General features: G+C 40.1%; 1 protein-coding gene across 17 annotated transcripts in view; it reads right to left on the reverse strand.

The window, feature by feature from the left end:
- Positions 1 to 19,146, reverse strand: part of LOC138803492 (microtubule-actin cross-linking factor 1) — a 254,203-nt gene that overhangs the window by 185,437 nt on the left and 49,620 nt on the right. For all 17 annotated transcript variants that reach the window (XM_069987601.1, XM_069987600.1, XM_069987599.1 and 14 more), the window contains 11 exons: positions 10,673 to 10,839; positions 8,986 to 9,098; positions 8,776 to 8,882; positions 8,144 to 8,263; positions 7,899 to 7,994; positions 6,406 to 6,533; positions 6,225 to 6,318; positions 5,873 to 6,027; positions 4,026 to 4,302; positions 2,150 to 2,278; positions 1,314 to 1,391 (listed from right to left, as the gene is read on the reverse strand). In XM_069987601.1, the coding sequence (XP_069843702.1) occupies positions 1,314 to 1,391; positions 2,150 to 2,278; positions 4,026 to 4,302; positions 5,873 to 6,027; positions 6,225 to 6,318; positions 6,406 to 6,533; positions 7,899 to 7,994; positions 8,144 to 8,263; positions 8,776 to 8,882; positions 8,986 to 9,098; positions 10,673 to 10,839 (1,464 nt within the window). The remainder of the gene's footprint in view (positions 1 to 1,313; positions 1,392 to 2,149; positions 2,279 to 4,025; positions 4,303 to 5,872; positions 6,028 to 6,224; positions 6,319 to 6,405; positions 6,534 to 7,898; positions 7,995 to 8,143; positions 8,264 to 8,775; positions 8,883 to 8,985; positions 9,099 to 10,672; positions 10,840 to 19,146) is intronic.

Here is a 19,146-nt window from a genome sequence, read left to right on the forward strand (position 1 = left end):
ACAGTTCAGTGTAAGAGTGCCTGCTAGTAAGTACAAGGCCCTAAGATTAAGCCCTGGTACAATCAATAAGAAATTAGTTGTAGGGCTGGGAAGTTGGCTCAGTGGTAGAGCACTTGCCTTGCATGCCTGAGGCCCTGGGTTCGATTCCTCAGCACCACATAAGCAAAAGAAAAAAGAAAAAACCCGGAAGTGGCACTGTGGCTCAAGTGGCAGAGCACTAGCCTTGAGCTAAAGAGCTGAGGGACAGGGCCCAGGCCCAGAGTTCAGGCCCCACGACTGGAACCCCCCCCCCCAAAACCAAAAAAGAAAGAAACTGGTTGTAGTAACACACATTTATAATCCCAGCACACAGGAGACAGAGGCAGAAACATGAATTTGAGGCTACTCAGGGCTACATATATCTGCCAAAAATAAAAAAAGAGCTTGGCACTAGGATTATACACCTGTAATCCTAGCTACTTAGGAGGCTGAGATCTGAGGATCACGGTTCAAAACCAGCCCAGGCAGGAATGTATATGAGACTCTTATCTCCAATTAACCACCGGAAGTGGCATTGTGGCTCAAGTGGTAGAGTGTTAGCCTTGAGCAGAAGAGTTCAGGGACAGCCCCACGACTGACCCAGAAAATAAAAAAGTTAAAAAAAAAAAATGGCAGCTGGGCGCTGGTGGCTCACGCCTGTAATCCTAGCTACTCAGGAGGCTGAGATCTGAGGATCGCGGTTCAAAGCCAGCTCGGGCAGGAAAGACCGTGAGACTCCTATCTCCAATAAACCACCAGAAAACAGGAAGTGGCGCTGTAGCTCAAGTGGTAGAGCGCTCGCCTTGAGCTGAAGAGCTGAGGGACAGCGCTCAGGCCCAGAGTTCAAGCCCCACGACCGACCAAAAAAAAAAAAAAAAGGCAAGCTAGGTACTGATGGCTCATGTGCATAATCCTAGCTACTCAGAAGGCTAAGATCTAAGGATCACAATTCAAAGCCAGCCTGGGCAGGAAAAAATCCTAAGAGACTCTTTTCTTCAAACAACCAGCAAAAAAGTCACAAGTAGAGGTATGGCTCAAATGGTAAAATTCCAGCCATGGAGGAAAAAAAAGCTAAGCAAAAAGGAAAGCCCTGAGTTCAAACCCCAGTAGCAGCATAAAGCAAAAACAATGACAGAAAAAGAAAATGGAGAAAATGTTATAATACATCCAAACAACTTCACAGTAATAGAACATAATAAATCAGTGTCAAAACAGGAGCTTTCTGCATTATAGAAGACAGTTGAGGAAACCAGATTCTCCACAAGTAGAACCTAAATTTCTTAGTTAAAACTCACCTTCAATTTACAATATTGTGTCTCCAGCTTTCCAAGAGTTTCAACATAGCTAGAATAGAAATTCTGGGACATCTTTCCCTAATAAGAAATAAAATAAAAAGACATCAGAGAAAGAATAAACTATATGTCTCAAGTATGTAAATAACATGTCTGCATATGGATAAGGAATGGCTGCTCTGGGAACCTTAGATAATATAAGGAGATAAAAAGAAGACTAAAAGGAGCTTATATAATATGGTTACCACCTGGTAACCATAACCGCATAGTTGTGTTTCCCAGCAATTCAAGGAGTCTTCTATGCAAAACCTATGCCTGATGATCCCAACTATTCAATTGCTTCTCTGAAAAAGCTAGTTGAAATAAAAAATGAGAAGTTAGTAGCTGAGGATATAGCTCAGTGGTAGAGCACTTGCCTAGAAATTGTGAGGCCATGGATTTGATTCCCAGCACTGCAAAGGGGAAAAAGGTGTGTGTATGTAATGATGAGTGAGGGAGAAGAGAGAATAGTGAATAATTTCTTCATACCAGCTCTCTATAAGCCATACAGAAAAGGGAAAAGAGCACAAATTTTTGGAGGCAGCAGACTAGAGTTTAGATACTGTTTCTGCTACTAATTCCAATTTTAGCATCCAGAATTACTTTTCTTTTTAGTGTAAAGGGGCCACTTAATAAAAATATCTTTCTCATAAAGTTATTTCAAAGGTTAACAGAGACATTAAGTAATGAGGGAATGCTATAATCATTCTTTTTCCTTAGAGACAGATGTATTGTCTATACCATCCCAGACTAGCTCCACCCCCATCCCTCCCATAATGTGGATTCTGAATGCTATGTACCTCATACAACCTGGCTTCTTTGACACTTGAAGCCAATTCTTCTACACTAGTATGGATGTGCTGCTGTGCTTCGAGCTGCAACTCCACACTAGGCAGGTCATTGCCCCACTCTGCTCGCTCCAATTTCATCTGAAAAAGAAGAAGACAGGTGCATACTAATTTACTGCTGATTTAAAAAAAAAAGGTCAGAATCAATGTCTGGACAAGATGACAAGGCATAGAGGATACAGTAAAAGGATATCTAAACCACTATCCTATAGCCTCTTCTAAGAAAATACACAATAATCACCCCAGGGAGTGGAAAAAGAAACCCACCAACTACAGCAGTGAAAGTGGTCTTATTTAGCTGCTGATGGGAATATATTCCGTTCACAGTAAGAAAGTGGTGTCTACAGGTTGAAAATGTTCAGGCAATTTATTTCCCTTTAGGGAATCTCCTCATTTCATAATCAGAGCAGATATAGGAAAGAAATATGTTAAGTATTTAGCTTTATTAATGGCATCAATTATTATTAGTAATGATCAATTATTAGTAAATGAAAGGTAATTATAAAATTTAAGCTGGGCGCTGGTGGCTCACACATACAATTCTAATTACTCAGGAGGCTAAGATCTCAGCCTGGGCAGAAAAATTCTTGAGACTCTTATCTCCAATAAAGTTCCAAAAAATTAGAAATAGAGCTGTGGCTCAAGTGGTAGAGCACTAGCTTTGAGTAAAAAAAAGCTAAGGGACAGTGCCTAGGTCCTGCGTTCAAGCCCCAGGACCTGCATACACACAAAAAAAGTTAGTCTGCCTCTGTGTTAGTTATTAGGGCACAGGAACACATCTGTGGATGGGAAGAATTTAATACAACAACAAGATAAAGCCAGGCACCAGTAGCTCATACCTATAATCCTAGCTACTAAAGAGACTGAGACTTGGAAGCTTGAGGTTCAAAGCTAGCCCAGGCAGAAAAGTTCTTGAGTCTATAGTTTTAGTTAACCAGTAAAATCTAAGACTTAAGGCAAGGTTCAAGTGGCAGAATGCCAGCTATGAGCAAGCATACAGAGCAAAAGAGAGAAATCCTGAGTTTAAGCTTTGGTACTGTCTCAAAAAACAAAAATAAATAAACAAAACAAGAAAACAGGGTTAAGAAAATAAGAATAACATCAAACTTGAACTCTAGATTCTAGAATACAGGAGCCCTTGAAATCGCAGAACAGAATGTCCTTTTTTAAACTTAGGAGTTAACACAACACAACAGAAAATAAAAAACATCAAGCACCAGTGGTTCACGCCTGTAATCCTAACTACTAAGGAGGCTGAGATCAGAGGGTCACGGTCAAAGCCAGCCTGGGCAGGAAAAGTCCATGAGACTCTTATCTCTAATAAACCACCAGAAAACTGGAAGTGGCACTGCAGCTCAAGTGGTAGAGTTCTAGCCTTGAGCTGAAGAGCTAAGGAACAGTGCCCAGTCCCAGAGTTCAAGTCCCACAAAGGACAAAAATGGAAGGAAGAAAGGAAGGAAGGAAGGAAGGAAGGAAGGAAGGAAGGAAGGAAGGAAGGAAGGAAGGAAGGAAGGAAGGAAGGAAGGAAGGAAGGAAGGAAGGAAGGAAGGAAAAGAAAAAACAAACTTCTCTGCAAATGAGCAAATTTAACAGAAACAATAACAGACTTAGTGACTCTCTTATTTTCTTCACAAGCTCCCACTTAGGGCATAGTTAGCATAAGGAAATAGATACCCAAAGGGTATCAAATTAGAAATGTCTATGCTGTTCAGTGTAAGGATTTATTCTGATCATATCAAAATTTAAGAAGGGAACCAACCTTCATAAACAAACTGCTAGGTCTAGTAAACATTAGTGTACTATACAAGCTTTTAGGAAATACACCCACCTGCATCTCTTCTACCCAAGACAGTAGTTCATACACAAATCGGAGATTGCCTTCATCTTCAGAGGAGGAGATAGATACAAGTTCAGCCCGAGTCATGGGCTTTCGGAACCAAGAAGTGGAAGAAGAATGGGTTGCCTTTGTTAAAGGCTCTGCTTTCAAATGAGTAGTGGTTAAAGTAGAGGGGGGAGCCAATTCAAGTGCAGTGAAATGACCCTTCCTGTATAGGTTTGTACACTCTAGACGCAAGGTAACCAGCTCGTCCTGCAGACGCATAACCCTAAAATGGAAGAAAAGAAAAAGAGACTATCACATACTTAAAATAAAATCTCCACTATCTAACAAGCACATGGTAAAAATAAAAATGAGATCATATCAGGAAAAGTGTTTTGAAAAAGTGTTAGATGAATTCAAGGTGATATTTTAACATCATCTAGTTTGGAGCAATCTTCAAGATAAATGCCAAATTACTGTGTTAATTGGAAAGAAACAAACCAATGTGTATTTATATCACTCTTAGATGGTATAACAGAATAAACAATGGATTGTCATATGGCTTTAGACAATTTCTAACTTTTGTGGGTCTCAGCTTCCTCCTTTAAGCAACAAGTGCATTAAATCACCTGTGTTTCTAAACCAAAATGTGTTATCACATCTCTGTTGGCTAAACAGCTGAGGATGCGGGGCTAGGAGGTAGAGTGCTTGCCTAGCATGCATGAAGGTCTGGGTTCGATTCCTCAGTACCACATAAACAGAAAAAGCCAGAAGTGGCACTGTGGCTCAAGTGGTAGAGCACTAGCCTTGAGCACAGAGAGGCTCAAGGACAGTGCCTAGGCCCTGAGTTCAAGCTCCAGGACCGGTTAAAAAAAAAAAAAAAATTGAGGATGCTATAACAATAACAATGACTGAGAGAATCCCATAGGCACTTAATGGGAGGGGCCTACAATAAGGGAAAATAGCTTTTTACCATGAGAAATTTACTACACAAATATGTGTATATATAGTATTCTCATCAAAACACTTTTCTCTAAAGAACAAGTCTAAGAATTCAATGCCGCTCAAGGCTAGCACTCATGAGCCACAGCACCACTTCTGACCTTTTCTGTAATGTAGTACTGAGGAATCGAACCCAGGGCTTTGTGCATGATAGACAAGCACTCTATCACTAAACCACATTCCCAGCCATACCCCCCTACCCCCCTCTTTTTTCTTTTTTTTTTTTTAAATGGTTCTAGGGCTTGAATCTTTGGGCCTGGGCACTGTCTCTGAGCTCCTTTTGCTCAAGGCTAGCACTCGACCACTTCAGGCACCCTCCACTTCCAGCTTTTCCTGTGATTCATTGGAGATAAAGAGTTTCACAGACTTTGCTGCCCAGGCTGGCTTCAAACCACGATCCTCAGATTGCAGCCTACTAGGATTATAGGCATAAGCCATTACCACTCAGCCTCTTCTTTTTTTTTTTGGCAGTCCTAGGGTTGGACACTCAGGGCCTTATGCTTGTTATAGGTGCTCTGTCACTTGAGCCAAGCCTCTAGCCCTTGTTTGCATTGACAATTTTTTGGACTATGTCTCACATTTTTTGCCTAGGACTGGCTTGGGACCTCCATCTTCCTACCTATACTTCCCACCTGGGAATGACAGAAATGCACTACTACATATGTCTGGCTTGTTTGTTATGATAGGGGATGGGGTTTTGCTAATTTTTTGCTCCAGCTGGCCTTTAAACAAGTTCCTCACACTCTTCACTTCTGGAGTAGGAATTACAGGTATGAGCCACTACCCCTTGACACACTTTTAATCCAGAAACCTCAGCAATAAGCAAATCCTCTGTGGACCCCTTTGTTCCTCACCTAAAGGCCAGTTCTTCCAGTTGGTAGTAATTCTCATCTCGTAGAATCTGGAGATCCACCTGCAGCTGCCTGATGAGACCTTCACATTCCTGAATGTACATGATGACATCGGATTCACACTGTACTGGTTGCCCTGATTCTAGGTGAGCAGCATCCTGTGACAGAAAGGGAGAACAAAGGTGGGAAAATTTCATTGTTCCCCTCCACTTGGATGAAGGAAGCCAAGAGGCCCACAGCACTTCCAAAAAAAGGGAAGTAGCATAGCTGGATTTCTCAACTGTTAACTCTGATCTTACAGCTGAGGGTAAAGAGAGAAAACAGGTGACATAAGCAGGACAAAGCAATGACTTACAGCCTGTAATGTATTCTTAGCTAGTGTCAGTTTCTCTTCACAGTTCAAAGCACCATTCTGAATTTTGTTTGCAATCTGTAGCAGCAATTCCAGTCTAAAATAAGATAAAAACTAAAGTCAAGTGCACTGTTCAAAGCAGCTTGATAAGGAATATCAGATCACCCTTGAGTTCTGGATTCACCTTTCTACAGCCGGCCGGAGGGATTTCTCTCGCTCTAGCATCTCAATGATGAGTTTTCCCCATTCTTCTTCCACATCATTAGGGTGATAACCTTGAGGCAGCTTGATTCTGCCAAACTCAATCCATACCTGAAAGAGTCCAAAATCCACAGTCATGCACTCTGATCTACTTTCCCTTATTATTTGTACCTCTTGTTTCTTCACTCAATCAATCAGCAGTTTTCCCTATTTTGACTATCTAATATGGCAGAACAATCAAATATTTAGTAGTGTCTCATCTTGAAGTAAGGGTGGGGGAAGGGGATCACCTTTAAAATTCAGACTATTTACTCTAAATCCTTCCATTCCTCTTATACTCTCTAGAAATCTTCCTGGGAAGATTAAACACCCATCTCATAGTTTCAAGCTCTCAAAATGTGAATGGAAGTCTTTTCATCCTACAAAAGATTCAGCATCCCTCTAACAAGCTGAAAAACTCATCCATAAAACTTTTAGATTTCTGAATACATATATACTATATTTCTTAGTAAATCCTTCTGAAAATGCAGAAATGAGGCTAATGGAGTACATTGAATGTGTGTACAGAAATGTCACAATGAAATTATCTTTGTATAACTGAAGTATGAATAAAAAAAATTTTTAGGGGCTGGGAAGTTGGCTCAGTGGTAGAGCGCTTGCCTTGCATGCCTGAGGCCCTGGGTTCGATTCCTCAGCACCACATAAGCAAAAAGAAAAAAGCCAGAAGTGGCGCTGTGGCTCAAGTGGTAGAGCACTGGCCTTGAGCTGAAGAGCTGAGGGACAGTGCTCAGGCCCAGAGTTCAGGCCCCACAACCGGACCAAAAAAAAAAAAAAAAATTTTTAGGCCGGGCGCTGGTGGCTCACGCCTGTAATCCTAGCTACTCAGGAGGCTGAGATCTGAGGATCGTGGTTCAAAGCCAGCCCGGGCAGGAAAGACCGTGAGACTCCTATCTCCAATAAACCACCAGAAAACCGGAAGTGGCACTGTAGCTCAAGTGGTAGAGTGCTCGCCTTGAGCTGAAGAGCTGAGGGACAGCGCCCAGGCCCAGAGTTCAAGCCCCACGACCGACAAAAAAAAAAAAAAAAAAAAAATTTTAGTCAGACAAAAAAAAAACCTAGAATAAGTAGGGGCTGGGAAGGTGGCTCAGTGGTAGAGCACTTGCCTTGCATGCCTGAGGCCCTCGGTTCGATTCCCCAGCACCACATAAGCAAAAAGAAAAAAGCCAGAAGTGGCGCTATGGCTCAAGTGGTAGAGCGCTAGCCTTGGGCTGAAGAGCTGAGCGACAACGACCAGGCCCCATGACTGGACCGAAAAAAAAAAAAATTTAGAATGAGTTTATGTTATGTTACCACAAATCTCCAAGACTAAACCTAGAGATTTCTATTAGTACAACTATTATAATTTCTATTAGTACAAATTTAACAATCAGAATCATAATCAAACCCCAAGTGCTAGCCAAAGGTAAGTTTCCTTACCTCTAACAATTTATATAACTCTTCAATTCTTCCTTTTTCTCTCTCCTTGGCCAAAATCTCTGTTTCTTTGAAGTGTATATATTGGTTATAAAGTGCCTAAAAAATTAAATTTTGGTGAATGAATGAATAATGCAAACAACAAAACCCTATTTTTCATGTCACTTCATCCAGAACCAGGAGCAACAAGCGCCAAGTCTGAATGCCTATAAAGAACTGATACAAACAACTTAAGTCCATGATTTTACCTTTAGTTCAACAGGGTTCTGGGGAAAAGATTTATCTGACATCAGTATTGTATGCTGTTTGATCCAGGGAATGAGGGAGTCTACTCGGCTTTGGTATTCTTGCCACCTGGAGTCTACTTCCTGTTGTCAAAAGATAAATAGCACATACTCAATTTGCAATGCCCAGAACAAATACAGGAGAAAGGCACCAAACCATTTAAGATCCTTTTGTTCTAATTGCCTAGACAGCTGCTCAGCTTAATGTTTCAGCCCTAGTTTCAAAGCTCCTCAAGAGGCATTCAGTATCTTGATATTTAAAAAGAATACAAAGCAAGCTACTAAAAATATTCAGGAAAAAAGTCCACATAAACTAAGCAACCTGGTATTGATGGATGAAAAAACACTGTGTTATCTTGAATTAAAGCTAAGGATGAAAAAGACATTCTTTGCTGGCTTTTAGCATCAAATGCTCTGTTCTAAATGATACAAATTAGTATTGTCTAGGCTCATTCCCGGAGACTAGGACAATGGCCACAGGATAAAGATACAGACTCAGATTCTTTGTATAAAAATCACACTGTACACAATGAGAACTTAAGAAACACTGTTCAATAAATGTATTCCAACCCAACGAATCAAAAGTGTTCTTTTACCGTAGCACTGATCCCCTCTCCACCCTCAGGAACTTTAGGGAAGGCATCATAAATTGAAGACACATAAGTGATCACAGACTTTTCATCTGGAGATGGCACATCCACATCTAACAGAAAGATTAAGAAATTTCTTAGTCAGAATAGAGAAATCTGTCAAGAGAAGGAACTATGAGTATATGCCAAATGTACTCAACTTCACTAAACTCTCACCTTCTGCATCCAACAACCGGGTTACCCCCAGCCTCTCTGCCACTTCAAAAGCCTGTTCCAGATTCTCTCGGTTACTTTGGATTTGTACTCTCTCCATATCCACCAGATCAGGTCTGTAAAAATTCAAGGCACATCAGAGACCACATCTATTCATCATATATGATTTCATAGAAAGAAAACATCTTAAAAGTTCTGAGAGCTAACAGGTGTGAGTACACACTTGTAATGCAAGCACTCAGGGAGCTCAGGATGAGACAAGTCTGGATTATGTAGTGAAACCCTGTCTCAAAACAACAAAAATGAATAAGAGAAACAATTCCCAGAGCTGAAAAGCAATGAGTTAGCAAGAAAGTTTATGAAGTAAAAAGCTTAGAAAAATACCAATCCCAGGCTGGGAAGTTGGCTCAGTGGTAGAGCACTTGCCCTGGGTTCGATTCCTCAGCACCACATAAGCAAAAAGAAAAAAGCCGGAAGTGGGCGCTGTGGCTCAAGTGGTAGAGCGCTAGCCTTGAGCTGAAGAGCTGAGGGACAGCGCTTAGGCCCAGAGTTCAGGCCCCACAACTGGACTCAAAAAAAAAAAAAAAAGAAAAAGAAAAAAAAAAAGAAAAATACCAATCCCATTTTAAATTATAATACCAGGAACCCAGTGATCCCTAATTCTGAACTTACACAACAGAAAGTTCACTGGACTTTATGGTTTCCAAAAGGTATCATAAACTAGCACAAAGTAAGAATCAGTGCATGATCACTAAGAGTTCAATTTTTTAAGTTGTTTCTTGGTCAGTTGTGAGGCCTGAACTCTGGGCCTCAGCTCTTCAGCTCAAGGCTAGCGCTCTACCACTTGAGCCACAGCGCCACTTCCAGCTTCTTCTGCTTATGTGGTGCTGAGGAATCGAGCCCAGGGCCTCATGCATACAAGGCAAGCGCTCTACCACTGAGTCACCTTCCCAGCCCATTTAAAAAAATTTTTTATTATTAAAATTCCTAATTTCCAGTGCCCTGTATCTTGTATATACATTTTTCTAATTTGGGAAGGGGAAGGGAAATAACAAAATGCTGAAATAAAAATACAGGTTGACACTATGTTGAAAATGAGCTTTACAGCTTGAGAGGGGGAGGGAGAAGTTGAGGAGCTGGGGAGGAAAGGGATGGTAGGGGGAAAACAAAGGAGGGGGTAACAATGCTTGATAGGAAATATACTGATTACCTTACTCATGTAACTGTAACCCCTTTGTACAGTATCTTTACAATAAAAAATATATTAAAAATTCCTATTTTCCTCATTGTATCACACAAAGCCACCTGTTGTTCCTCCAGTAATCTGATCAGCACCTGCTTCAGGTCCTTTGAACTTGCTTTTTCTCCAAATAGAACTCACCAGAGCCACTGTATGGTTCACTCCTGTCATCCTCCTCAAAGAGAGTGACTGACCACTCTTGTTGGAATCACTCTCTACCCTCCACTGTGCTTGCCACTGCATGACAGCATGTATCTTTTTGGTTTTGGCCCATTCTCCACACTAAGGTAAGCTCCATAAGAGCAACAACATTTGCTAATCTGTTCACTGTTATCTGTACCCAGTGCCTAGAATAGAAGGCACTCAAAAATTCCTTTTTCAAATAAATTAACAAATCATAAGTGCGATGAGAAGCCCTTCCAACAAGTACCGCAATTGCACTCTATTTACCTGTATCGGTGAATCAGTGCATTGAACATCTTTCCATCACTCCAACAGGAAGAAAAGTTGGTACATTTGATTCCTGTGTAACCAGCTGTCACCTTCTGAGTCCAAAGGAGTAGCTTCTCCTTGGCAGACATGTCTCCTGATTCCCCACTAATGTAGATGTCAGAGATCTGCCAAGAGATAGATTATGGAATAAATAAGATGAGGCCTTTTAACTTTCATTTTCCCATATATCATAATTTGTGAAGGAAGAGAGACATCCAAGGATGGCAGCATTGTTGACGACAGCTTCAACATATATTTACCTCCTCTGGTAATGAGGAAAAACACAAATGAAAAACATGAAAAGTCACCTACAAAACTAAAGATTGATATGTTTTAATGATGTTAATGTGTACTGGACAGAATATCTTAAGTTGGATAGACTTGTAGGAAGAGTGTACTAGTCAGAGTATAAATAGCAAGAGTGAATATTATCATTTTGGGATATCAGTTGTTAATCAAGTTTTATAAGACATACAGTTTGATAAAATATAATCAGGTACATGTATAAAAATTTTACAAAGGGGCTGGGAAGGTGGCTCAGTGGTAGAGTGCATGCCTTGCATGCCAGAGGCCCTGGGTTCGATTCCTCAGCACCACATAAGCAAGAAGAAAAAAAAAAAAAAGCCAGAAGTGGCACTGTGGCTCAAGTGGTAGAGTGCTAGCCTTGAGCTGAAGAGCTGAGGGACAGCGCCCAGGCCCAGAGTTCAGGCCCCATGACCGGACCCAAAAAAACAAACAAAAATTTTACACAAAAATGCTTATGAATATAAGAAAAGATGTCAGCAAAAAGCTTAAACTAGTAAGGGATTATTAGTTACAAAGTATACAACTTACTAAGATATGTTAAAAGGAATACAATGGAAAAATATAATACCAATTTTATTTTATTTTATTTATTTTTTTTGGGGGGGGGTCCAGTCATGGGGCCTGAACTCTGGGCCTGGGTGCTGTCCCTCAGCTCTTCAGCTCAAGGCTAGCGCTGTACCACTTGAGCCACAGGACCACTTCCGGCTTTTTTCTGTTTGCTTATGTGGTGCTGAGGAATCAAACCCAGGGCCTCATGCATGCAAGGCAAGCACTCTACCACTGAGCCACCTTCCCAGCCCCAATACCAATTTTATATGAAGGAAAAACATATTTAAGTGTGTATAGTACTTAGTATAAACCCTATAGTTATATATAAGCATTGTGCAAATATGTATATGATACAAATACAAACATTCACGTAAATATAAACCTGGAGTGAAGCTGGGTGTTGGTGGCTCTCACACCTGTAATCCTAGCTACTCAGGAGGCTGAGATCTGAAGATTGTAGTTCAAAGCCAGCCCAGGCAGGAAAGTCCATGAGACTCTTATCGCCAATAAACCACCAGAAAACTGGAAGTGGCACTATGGCTCAAGCTCAGCCTTGAGCTGAAGAACACAGGGACAGCACCCAAGCCCAGAGTTTAAGCCCCACGACCGACACAAAAAAATAAAAATAAAAAATAATAATAATAAAATTAAAAATTAAAAAACCTGGAGTGTAATACTAAAAACTAAAAATCATAGTTATCTCTGTGTGATAACATCACAGGCAATTTTTATGTCTTCCTAATTTTCTATATCATGTACATTTTTATAATAGAAAAAGACTACTTGAAGAAATTTCCAAAATATAAGACCTACTTTGGAACAATAGCAGGGCAGAATATAAGACCTACTTTGAAACAATGGCAGGGCAGAATAGGAAAATGTCCATACCTTGGTTTGAATGCCAGCCTGTCCAGTTGCAAACTCTGCTGTCACAGATTTGTGACATCTCTGAAAATACTACCTATCATCTTTTTAGAGGTGCTGTGATAAGTTCTGGAGCCTGTTCACTGAGTGTGATGCTATTCACATGGATGGCCTTCAACATGGTTTATAAATGAAATATTAAAAAAAAAAAAAGTGCTGGGCTGGGAAGGTGGCTCAGTGGAAAAATGCTTGCCCAGCATACATGAGGCTCTGGGTTTGATTCCCCAGCACCACATAAGCAGAAAAAGCCAGAAGTAGTGCTGTGGCTTCAGTGGTTGAGCAGCCTTGAGCTGAAGAGCTGAGGGGCAGCACCCAGACCCAGAGTTCAAGCCCCACGACCAACCAAAAAATAAAAAAATAAAAAATGGAAGTGCTTAGCAGTAAAGCCTATTCCTAGAACCCAGTCAGGCTACTTTTTTTTAAAAAAAAAATCTTTTTTTTTTTTGGTCTTTTTTTTTTTGTCAGTTGTAGGGCTTGAACTCAGGGCCTGGCCACTGTACCTGAGCCTCTTTCTGCCCAAGGCTAGCGCTGTACCACTTGAGCCACAGTGCTACTTTCGGGCTTAGTTTTGTTGTTGTTGTTTGAGTGGTTAACTGGAGATAAGGGTCTCATGGGGACATTTCTGCCGAGGATGGCTTTGAACCTCAATCATCAGATCTTAGCCTCCTAAGCAGCTAAAACTGCAGATGTGAGCTACTGGCGCTTAAAAAACTTTTTAATAGCAAATCCAATGTAACACAAGTTTAGGCTATTGCTAATATTCATGTTTCCCTTGAAGAGAAACTATGAGTAATTTTACATCCCTTCTACTTTTCTTTTATTCAGACTTGAAAAGATAGCCAACTGTGTGTGTGTGTGTGTGTGTGTGTGTGTGTGTGTGTGTGTGTGTGCACGTGCACACGTGTGAGTGCACGCTGCTTCTGGGGCTTGAACTCAGGGCCTAGGCTCTGTCCCTGAGCTTCTTTTGTTTAAGGCTTAGCACTCTACCACTTGAGCCACATCACTACTTCTGGCTTTTTCTGAATAGTTTATTGGAAATAAAAGTTTTGTGGATTTTCCTGCTGGCTTCAAAGCAGGATTCTCAGATCTTCAGGCTCCTGAGTAGCTAGAATTTCAGGCCTGGCGCACCAATGCTCTGCCTACTTTACTTTTATAGTGAAATACATAAAAATAATGTTTTTTGGGGGGAGGGGCAGTCCTGGGGGTTGAACTCAGGTGACCTAGGCTCTGAACTTGAGCCTTTTTACTCAAGGTAGCACTCTACCACTTGAGCCACAGTTCTACTTCTAGCCTTTTTGGCAGTTAACTGGAGATTACTTTTCTGCCCAGGCTGGCTTTGAATCACTATCCTCAGATCTCAGCTTCCTGAATAGCTAGGATTACCAGTGCCTGGCTTTTAAAATAATCTTGACTAACAAGAGAAACACAAGCTTAGGTATCAAATATGTGATTGAAAGGAAGCATTTAAGAATGTGACGTTAGAGAGAGGTGCTGGTGGCTCACGTCTGTAATCCTAGCTAATCAGGAGGTTGAGGTATGAGGATCACAGTTCAAAGCCAGCCCAGGCAGGAAAGTCCGTGAGACTCTTATCTTCAATTAATCATCAGAAAACTGCAAGTGATGCTGTGGCTCAAAGTGGTAGAATGGTAGCCTTGAGTGAAAGAGCTTAGGGACATGGCCCAAGCCCCAAGTTCAAGCCCTTAAACCGACAAAAAAAAAAAAAAAATGTGACTTTAGACAAACTGCTTAAGCCTACTAAACTCCATTTTCTCCACATTAACTATAAGATAATAACTTTCTCACAGATCCTTACATGGATTAATAGGGAAATGTAGGTAATTACTAGAAAAGTTCTTTCTTTCCCATGATAATAAAACAGCATGTCCTGCACAATTTTGGTACAAGCATCATCCTGTTACTTAATTGCCTCTATCAGGTGCAGCGCCTGGAAAGTAGCAGCCTTCCTGTGGTAAGTATAAGAGGCAATCAGGTATTAAAACATCATGGTTTTCACTTTGAATAGTATTCAATTCAATTGTATATTATTCAATAAATTGCACATTATTAAATTTTTGTTATTAGAAATAAGGCTTTCCATAGATGAGTTTGCCCAACTTTAGGTGAATGTAAATGTTCTGTAGAGTTTAAGCTAGACTAGGTTAAGCTATGATGTTTGGTAGGCTATAAGCAATAACTCCGTTTTTAAGTTACAATGGGTTTATTGGGTGCTTTTATATTTTAAAATCAGAAAAAAGCAGGATCAGGAACTTTAACACCTTATTGAGGGTAAAATAAAAATTATTAAGATATTTTAGTATAAAAACAGGAACTCCTGGAGAATAGAAAGAGGAATTTGGGAAGTAATACATATACACCTGCAAAGGTAAAAAGGTGCCCTAGGGCTGGGAATATGGCTTAGTGGTAGAGTGCTTGCCTAGTCTGCATGAAGCCCTGGGTTTGATTCCTCAGTAACACATAAACAGAAAAATCTAGAAGTAGCACTATGGCTCAAGTGGTAGAGTGCGAGCCTTGAGCAAAAGCAGCTCAGGAGTGCCCAGGCCCTGAATTCAAGACCCAGGACTGGCAAAAAAAAAAAAAAAAAAAAGGTGCCATAACCATTAGATTCAAAAGCATCATGTCCCAAGGGCATCATGTCCTTCACATGTACATTACACTACAGGAGAAATCAGGTTATTGCAATTTAATGATGCCAGTTAATAAGATTATTCTATATATCTATCCTCTACTCACTATCCTTCTGCTCACTGCCTCCATGCGTACCAGAAAACTTTTAAATTATTGTCTCTTTTTCATATAGAGTCACAAAAGCAACAATACACTGGTTGATGAAAATTTTAATTTGGCAGTTAAAATTCACTTGGTAAATTAATTCATGTCAGTCTCTTTCAAGTGTGACCTATCAATTCTAAGTACACTGGGGTAGGGAGAGAGCTTTGTAGCTGAGGACCCAACAATACACAGTCCTTCTCTTGTACTAATTCTTTTTCAATTCCCCTAACAACATTTCTACCTGCCCTTCTTCTACCTGACATTATTAAGAAAGCAAAACATGGGGCTGAGAAGGTGGCTCAGTGGTAGAGTGCTTGCCTTGCATGCCTGAGGCCCTGGGTTTGATTCCTCAGCACCACATAAGCAAAAAGAAAAAAAAAGCCAGAAGTAGCACTGTAGCTCAAGTGGTAGAGTGCTAGCCTTGAGCTAAAGAGCTGAGGGACAGTGCCCAGGCCCAGAGTTCAGTCCCCAGTACCAGACCCAAAAAAATAAATAAATAAAATAAAACACTTAAAAAAAAAAAAAAAGAAAGCAAAACATTGCAAGGAATATGACATCGATTTGGAGAAATAAAAAGGGACAAAATTTGAATAAGAAAAATGAAATTTGAATATTTTGAGGAACCCAAACTGAAATATAGTTAATATTGTGTCTGGTATAATGATAGCAAATCTCTGTTGATATTTCCCGCCTGCCAATCACAGAATTTCTGCACAGAGCACTAAAACTATTGCAACGAACAGTTTTAAAATACAGCTGCACTGAGACGGGAAAACATTTGGCTCTCTAAAGAGAAGGAAAAAAAAATACCATCTGGATTTGAGCCCTTCCTAGACTGTAAAATGGGATTATGGTCACAAGCATCTCACTGATTAAATTTGGCTTTTGTTCATCTTTTTTTTTTGGTAATACTGATGTGAGATATGTGTGGTATGTTGTCCTCTAGGCTCTGCAGCAGCATTTTCCCTAATCCCCCTGAATATCGAGATCCAGATTCAGTTTCAGGGAAGTTTCTCCCTCATCTAGGTTTTAATCAGGAAGCCATTTGGAGAGAACACAGTCAATTTTGATATCATGCCAGTAACTATTTATGTCTACTTGAATATCCTTTGATCCCACACTTCCCAGTGCCTAGTTAATTTCCTCTCTGAAGCATTCCTAGAAACTTAATGTTTCCTAATAATTCAGTATGTATTGAACATTTTAACCCTATGCCAGGCACCATGGAGATTAAAAGAAGTCACAGGCTGTGTATTCTTTTTACTATTTTGTATTGTGTTCTAGGAGATGTGTTTAACTTCTTGATATTTAAAAATAAAACATAGGGCTGGGAAGGTGGCTCAGTGGTAGAGCGCTTGCCTTGAATGCCTGAGGCCCTGGGTTCCATTCCTCAGCACCACATAAGCAAAAAGAAAAAAAGCCGGAAGTGTCGTTGTGGCTCAAGTGGTAGAGCGCTAGCCTTGAGCTGAAGAGCTGAGGGACAGCGCCCAGGCCCAGAGTTCAGGCCCTACGACAGGACCCCAAAAAATAAATAAATAAAATAAAACATAACCTGAGACCTTAAGTTCAACCAATTTGGTAAGGAAGGCAATTTAGTATGCAGAGTTATTTTAGAAAAGAAGTAAGCAAGTAAGTAAATCCAACTAGCATGAAACTTCTGGGAAATGACAGCAACTGTGCTGAGTTCTAGTGAATAACCAAGTGAAAATAAAGAGAAAATTAACAAAAACAACAACAAAGACAAGCTTGCTTTACAAAACTTAGCTGAGATATACCATATCTGACTGAAATAAAACTATCTCAGATATCTTCCCAATGACAACGGATTGGGGTGGGGGAGGTAAAAGATGGACAGAGGAAGGAAAACTTTGTGTACAAACCTATAGATATTTACTTACACCTGTACATACTTTTTTTTTTTTTTTTTTGCCAGTCCTGGGTCTTGAATTCAGGGCCCCAGCACTGTCCCTGAGCTTCTTTTGCTCAAGGCTAGCACTCTACCACTTAACCACAGCACCACTTCTGGCTTTTTCTGTTTATATGTTACTGAAGAATCAAACCGAGGGCTTCATACATGTTAGGTAAGCACTCTACCAGTAGGCCACATCCCCAGCCCCTATACACACATTTAAAATTAAAAGGGTATCTAATTCATTAATGTAGTATTAATGCTTTTTCTGTTGTTACATTAAAGAAATCATACTATTCAAATCTTTGACATCAATATCTTTCATCATATAAAACTACTTTCAGAGTTAATTTTCTAGTTTTTTTTTCCAGTTAAAAGTATTGTCTTTTACTATATGAAGGAGCAAAGGAGATTTGAACTTCATCAGGAAAGGGCAGTGAACATTAATTTAGTTCCTACAGGGGAAGGGGCTCTTAGAAGATTGAAACCTGGAATTAAAACCAATTCTTTATTTTGGTGTTTTTGCTTTCTTTAAATTTTTCCCCCTTTCATCCACCTAACTTTAACTTCAGCCTCTATTTGGTTTTTCTTATTCCTCAACAGTAGGTAAATGGTAAAAGATGGAAAACTACCTAAAAGAAGTAAACAATCAAGAACTAGGATGAAAGGAGATATGTAGGTTTCCTTGCCTTATACTCCAAACAAAGACATCTACTCTTGTAATTGCAACTCATCTGGTTTTCTTCTAGACTTGAGCATTTAATCCATCTCTGTAAACAAGTTGGAGACAATGAGTGGAAAAACTCGGCTCCAATTTGTTTATTTACTTTCTATTAGTTAGAATTTCTCATCGCTGGTACTAATATGAAAAATTTTAACCAGATACTAACTTTTCATTAGAGTTGAATACTGACCATAGTTTCAGAGGTTTAAGTCCATAATGGCAGGAAGGGTCACGGCAATCAAAAAACAGAGAGTGAATGAATACCTTTTGTGCTCTCTGCATTTCTTTTTAAGATTTTTATTTTTATTTTTTATATAACAGCACTTTTCTCAGTCTATACTGTCTTAGGAAATTTCATTCCAAAGCATAATAACCTAGACCTCTAACACTATATCAGTTTTTATTCTTTTCTCCTCTTACTCATTTGATTGGTGTCTATTTATAATCTTCACATTGTGTGTTTCATAAGTGATATAAATATTTTTTAACCTTTTTTTTGGGGGGAGAGGGTAAGTTGTGCAGCTTGAACTCAGGGTTTGGGTGTTGTCTCAGCTTTATCACTCAAGGCTAGAGCTCTACCACTTAGAGTCACAGATCTACTTCCTGCTTTTTTCCGGTGGTTAATTGGAGATAAACATCTGACAGACAGTCCTGCCCAGGTTGGCTTCAAACTGTGATCTTCAGATCTCAGCCACCTGAGTAGCTATCAGCATCTAGCTTATTTTTTAGAGTTTTCAATATTAAGGTTTGCATACAATATATTTAACACTTCAAATAAGGATATATTTATAAAAACTAAAACTAAAACTTCCTTGGCATTTTAGTCTCCTTTTTAAAAAAAACAGTTAGGTCAGCTGACCTCTGCAAAAACTAGCATTGATTGAGTGAGCCAATGGTAACATAAATTAATTTTAGTGATATGCTGGTGGCTCACACCTGTAATCCTAACTACTAAGGAGGCTGAGATCTGAGGATTGCGGTTCAAAGCCAGCCCGGGCAGGAAAGTCCGTGAAACTCTTATCTCCCATAAACACTCAGAAAACCAGAAGCCGAGCTGTAGCTCAAGTGGTAGAGCGCTGGCCTTGAGCTGAAGAGCTGAGGGACAGCGCTCAGGTCCAGAGTTCAGAGACGGACAAAACAACAACAACAACTGGAAGTGGAACTGTGACTCAAAGTGGTAGAATGCTAGCCTTGGGCAAAGAGCTCAGGAATAGTGCCCAGTCCCTGAGT

This window comes from Dipodomys merriami, unplaced genomic scaffold (assembly GCF_024711535.1).
Source record: "Dipodomys merriami isolate MVZ:Mamm:240054 unplaced genomic scaffold, mDipMer1.0.p SCAF_34, whole genome shotgun sequence".
NCBI classification, from domain to species: domain Eukaryota; kingdom Metazoa; phylum Chordata; class Mammalia; order Rodentia; family Heteromyidae; genus Dipodomys; species Dipodomys merriami.